Source organism: Triticum urartu, chromosome 4, assembly GCF_003073215.2.
Source record: "Triticum urartu cultivar G1812 chromosome 4, Tu2.1, whole genome shotgun sequence".
NCBI lineage: Eukaryota > Viridiplantae > Streptophyta > Magnoliopsida > Poales > Poaceae > Triticum > Triticum urartu.
Genome location: NC_053025.1, coordinates 484650726 through 484656799, shown reverse-complemented (window position 1 = coordinate 484656799; position 6074 = coordinate 484650726). Strand labels below are relative to the sequence as shown.

Sequence of the window (6074 nt, the reverse complement as noted above, 5' to 3'; positions counted from 1 at the left end):
CCATTACGTAATTCAGATGATCAAGACGATAAATCAAGTAGATAACACACAGTTTATTATCACCAACCGTGTGAGATATAGCACAAAATATTTTGGAGCACCGTCGGTGTATAGTACGCCCATGGCTTACGAGAGAAGGTGCGTCGGCTACAGTCCACAGCGCGCCAGTTCTAAATAAGGGACCATGTCCGATGACACTTTGCATGCTAGTTTTTTGGCTGAAGCGATTCCAAATTTTTGGCTTCCGCGGAAATATCTACCTCCCCCCTACCAAAAGCCACATTTCCCCTCTTTTCGCCTTCCTTTCCAAGTTGAAAACTTCACTCCTTGCTTGTACCGTCGCCGCCTCCTCGCCGGCGACCCTCCTTCACGCTCCTCGGCCTCGCCTATCCAGGCAAGTAATCCACACCCGACCTCGATCCTCCTCCTCCTTCCACATCCCACATGCCCCTAACGCCGGCGCGAGCGCGACACCTTCCACCCAAGTCACCGACCCCTCCACCAAATAAGCGCCGGCCAAGCCATGGTGCACGCGGTATAGCCAGGACCTCAAGGAGCATTTGGCAGCGGAGAAGCAAATCGCGGCCGCACGCGCGGATGAGGTCGCAATGGCTGCCATTTGTGCCGCCCCCCAGATCTTGAAGGAGCACCTTGCCATTTGCTAGCTACGCCAGTTATGCATGCTCGGTTTACCCGTTGCGTGTGCTGCTCCTGCCTTTCCTTCACAAATTCTAGTGAATTGTGCTATCTAATTTTACCATGCACTCTATTGCTCCAGTGTATATGTTCTATACGTCATGCAGTGTGGTGCTCACTTATTAACTGTTTTGTTAATTAGTTGTCGTCTTCAGTTAACTGTTTGGTTCAATTCTACAAATGTGATGTTCAATTCTTTAGGCTGCAATTTTGTATTGTCTTCCATGTGAGAAATAAATCAAATTTATCTTTACAAAATTGTAGGTGCATTCTATTATTGTATACCATGCGAGGAATAAATTAAATTTGGCTATAGTAAATACGTGAGAAACAAATACAATTGCTACAATTGGCTGTAGTTAACTGTTTGGTTAATTGTCTAATCTTCTATTAGGAGTATGTTATATTGTGCAATGTGGTGCTCAGTTAATGTTTGGTTCATTTGTTGTGGTGTTTAGTTAACTTCTTGGTTCAATTCTGCAATGTGATGTCTAATTGTCGTGGGTAGAATTTTGTATTATTGTGCATGTGAGGAATATATAGAATTTGGCTGCATTTAATACATGAGAAATATATACAAGTGATATATTTCCTAATTCTTAATCATGCTTGGTTTGGATAAATGAGTTTTCCCTGTGGCTTAAATTAATCTGATGAATCTGCAATGTGATTATTTTTCGTCAACATATTTTACTGATAGCATGCGAACCCTTACTTAACCTGATGACTAACTACCTTATATGTGTTGCAGGGAAACAATGACAAGCACTGAGGTTTACAATCGAGGTTAGCACGTGCATGATCCGTTGTCTAATAGCACATTATTGTGCAATTGTAGGAACCATTCTAATATTTAGGTTTTTAACAATTTGGTCTTGCACATGTAGGTCCTGCTGTCAGAGGTTTTGACCCACTGTTCGACCCTTTTTGCATATGGGAAAATGAGTTTTCCATGAATATCAGTCTAGTCAAGAAACTCAAAAAGATTGTTAGGATAAAGAAATTAGCGATAAAAAACAACAAGATCTTTGTCTGCATAATGAAGAAGACATCAGTTCACTACAGGATGGTACTAACTATTATACCTTGCCTTTTTTTATTCCTTTGCCCCATTTCCAATATAGTGAAGATATTTATGCACATCCTTGTTTTCAGGCCTTTCCAAAGCAGTTCACTGATGATTACCTCTCAAACCACATGTATGATCAGGAGGCGAGGAAGGTATTCATACAACACCCACGGTTCAATATTAAAGTATTCCTGAAGAGGACGAAGGATGGATGGTCAATCATCCACAGGCACTGGCTTAAAATTATAAAGACCTTCAACATCAATGAAGGCTCAATATTCGCCTTCTGCTTCAGCAGTTTTCCAGATGAGATACATCTGTCTATGTACCGTCTATGATACTAATTTCGAAAGGTTATAGATGTTTCATGTGAAACTTGGTCCTGGTGTAGTTATGTAATGGCGTAGCTGAGTGCTGAAGCTATATAATGTTGTACTCTGATGTATTTTAATTATGAAAATGAAATATATTGTGTGCTTAATATGAACTGTCAATTAGATTAATAAATTCATTATGAATAATCAGATAATTAGCCTGCTAATTGGGTTTTTCTATTGCAAACGGTTGTTAAAAAAATACCGTGGGCGATGACCAACGCACACAGTTTATAGGAATAAACCGTGTTGGATCAATGAACAATCACACATGACTTTCTCTTGAAAACTATTTGCGTTAGGCCACCTTGCGCAAACGTTTACCACATGAAAACTGTGTGTGATGGACAACCTTTGCCACACAATTTTTTCCACGGACCGTGTGTGATATATTCAATAACGCAAGCCATTTAATGGGAAAAATTGTGTGTGATGTACCAGCGAACGGAAATGTTTTCCTTCGAGCGACTGTGTCAGATGTACATACGAACGGAAACGTTTAGCAGAGACGGACTGTGTGGGATGTACTTGCGACCGGAAACAATTTCGCCGTATAATTGTATTTTTAGCTCTATTGTACATATTTCCGTATTTGAGCGCTCGCCGGTCGCACACGACCTCATTTTGCCGAACGTGTGTGCCAGGAGGGCATATCTCCGACGGTTTCTGGGTCGTGTGGGAAGGACCCCCCCATCGCCCACACTCACTTGGCGACGGTTCTAGATGTCGTCGCGGAAAGGGGTTTTAAACCGTTTGTTTAGGAGCTCGCTATACTAGTGAAAGTGAGCACAAACGGTATTGCAATGCTCGGAAACAAGGCCTAGGGTTCATACTTTCACTAGTGCAAAGTTCTCTCAACAATGATAACATAATTGGATCATATGACAATCCCTCAACGTGTGACAAAATTCACTCCAAAGTTCCTATCACAGAGAATATAAGATGAAATTGCTTGTAAGGTACGAAACCACCTCAAAGTTATTCTTTTCGATCAATCCATTGAGTTATTCCTATAAGTGCCACAAACAGCCCTAGAGTTCGTAGTAAATAACACCATATGATACACATCAATCAACCCTAATGTCACCTAGATACTTCAATGTCACCTCGGGAATCCCAAGCAAGACATACATCAAACAACTTCAAATTCATAATATTCAATCCAACACAAAGAACCTCAAATAGTGCCCCAAGATTCCTAACGGAGAAACAAGGACGAAAATGTGCATCAACCCCTATGCATAGATTACCCCATTATCACATCGGGAATCCGCGAGTTGAGTGCCAAAACATACATCAAGTGAATCAATCGAACACCCCATTTGTCACCACGGGTATCCCACGCAAGACATACATCAAGTGCTCTCAAATCCATAATAGTATTCAATCCGATAATAGTGAAACCTCAAAGGTAAAACTCAATTCATCACAAAAAGATAGAGGGGGAAACACCATATGATCCAACTATAGTAACAAAGCTCGCGGTACATCAAGATCGTGTCAAATCAAGAACACGCGAGAGAGGGATCAAACACATAGCTAGCTACTGGTACATATCCTCAGCCCCGAGGGTGAACTACTCCCTCCTCATCATGGAGAGCACTGGGATGATGAAGATGGCCTCCGATGATGGTTTCCCCCTCCGACAGGGTGCCGAAATGGGCTCCCGATTGGTTTTTCGTGGCTATAGAGGCTTGCGGCGGCAGAACTCCCGATCTAGGTTTCTTTCTGGTGGTTTCTAGATTTATAGGAATTTTTGCTTCATTTTCAAGTCAGGGTGGTCCACGAGGCAGCTACCAGGCAGGGGTCGCCCTAGGGGGTGTGGGCGCGCCCTCCACCCTTGTCTTTGACTCGGGACTCTTCTGGCCCAACTCTTGTGTTCTGGGGGCTTCATCGTAAATTTTCAGCTTGTTTGGGCACCGTTTGATATTCCTTTTCTGCAAAACTCAAAAATAAGAAAAAAAACTAAAACTGGCACTGGGCTCTAGGTTAATTGGTTAGTCCCAAAAATAATATAAAATAACATATAAATGCATATAAAACATCCAAGATAAATAATATAATAGCATGGAACAATAAAAAATTATATATACATTGAAGACGTATCAGTACTACCGCTCAAACAGATCGGGCAACAGAAGCATAAAAATAAGAAAAATGGAAGCGATACTGGTCAGTGGAAGTACCGCCTAAGCGGTACTACTGCTCCCATGAGTGGTACTACCGCTAGGAAGTAGCAAAATAGCCCAAGTAAAACAGATGGATGTAAGGAAGTCCAAAACTGCCAACACTTAATACCCTAGGCCTGAACCTGTGGAGGAACTTGCCGCTGCTGCGCTCCATCCTGTGCCAGGTGTCAGTCTTCTCCTTCTGCTCCTTGTTCCGCTCGCCGCTGATCTGGATGATGTTGTCGTCCTCCACCTCCACCTTCACCCCCTCCTTCTTCAGCCCCGGCACATCCGCCTTGAACACGTGTGCCTCGGGCACTTCCTTCCAGTCGATGCACGCGCCCGTGAAGGCCGCCGTGTCAGAGGAGGTGCGCGGGACGAGGTTGCCGCTGCTGTTGCTGTCGGAGTCGAAAGGGAAGCCGTCGAAGGGGTCGAAGAAGTCAAGGGAGAAGGGTTCAAACATGTTGGTGCGGCGGATCGACGACATTGTCGGTCATATCGGTGAGGATTTGAGATGCTTGTGGAAGGAATCGACGATCGACGATTTGGCTGGTGTTGGAAGCGGAAGGGTGATCGATTGATTTCTGGGAGCTCTTTGATCAGTGCTTTTTTAAGATATATTCTTGGATTTCTGTCGAGCGGCACGGGGAAGAATTTATAAAGAGTTAGGAATGACATAGCGGAGAAGGAGAAAGCACGCTTGTGGAGATTTCTCTCGTCTTCCCGTGAAGACCCGAGGTCACTGGACTGTGTTCGTTGGTTGGGACAGAATTGGGTTGGTCCCGTATCATAGAGAAGACACCAACACCTTCTGAAATCTGCATTAGATTTGCGTTGATTGTTTTTCTTTTTTAGGAAAAATGCACGGATCCTTATTTTAGAAAATGTAGCTAGCTCTCATATAAATAAGATTAACTATGTCTCGTCTAGCTCATACACCGTTGGGTTTTACACGAAGATTCGTAGTTTTTTTTGGTTAATCAAGTAGTGTATGACTTTTTTCTTTTTTTTACAGTGAAGTTGTGTAGGAGTTAGATGAGACTTTATTGTGGGACGGAGGGAGTGAATGAGAATTAGTAAATATGCTAAAGAAGTATTTAGTACTCGTATTGAAATCTTGTATAACATACACATTTTGGCAACTAGGGGCGGCTTGGATCGGCGGATCCGGAGGGGCCGGTGTAGCGGCTCGGTGGAAGAGGGTAGGGGCGTCCCCGCGACGCGATTCCGCCCGCAGATTTGGCCGGAATCACAAATGACGATGGGCGGAATCAATGACGGATCGAAGGAGGTGAGGAAAAGGCGCGGGCTAAAATGTTCCTTCCGTCAACCGCTTTTGAAAACCTGCGTATTTGCAGGTTGAGATGTGATTTTGCACATTACAGGATCTAATCGGACATCATTTTCCACGCCAGCCCGACTTTATGGCATAGCCAGCCCGACTTTATGGCATAACCCGGGTCAAACATTGCAGGTCTCATCGGACAATATTTTTTACGCCGACCCGAGGAGCTTAACCCGGGTCGAACATTAAGGATCCTTCGTTGGCTTGGGCAAAACCGTGGCCGACAAGACACGGAGGCGCCCGGCTTAAGCTCCTCGCCCCCTCTCCACGAATTCCTGGCACTTGAGCGACCGGAAGACAAAAGAGACTAGCGTTTATTCCGACTAAAATGAGCGTGATTGTAATTTTTAGCGCTTAAATTGAGTTGCAATTGCTTGTGTGAGGGTTAGGAACGTTCTATGATCCGCACGGCCACTCAAAAA

The 6074-nt window shown here is 43.9% G+C and overlaps 1 protein-coding gene across 1 annotated transcript; it reads right to left on the bottom strand.

Moving 5' to 3' along the window:
- Positions 1-3846: 3846 nt before the first annotated feature.
- LOC125553973 (18.1 kDa class I heat shock protein-like) lies at positions 3847-4888 on the bottom strand. The gene has a single exon (XM_048717609.1). The coding sequence runs from the start codon at positions 4792-4794 to the stop codon at positions 4366-4368; it is 429 nt and encodes a 142-aa protein (XP_048573566.1). The 5' UTR covers positions 4795-4888; the 3' UTR covers positions 3847-4365.
- Between the last annotated feature and the right edge of the window lie 1186 nt (positions 4889-6074).

Coding starts and splice junctions, on each gene's coding strand:
- LOC125553973 (XM_048717609.1), bottom strand. CDS start 4,794: ATGTCGTCGATCCGCCGCACCAACATGTTTGAACCCTTCTCCCTTGAC.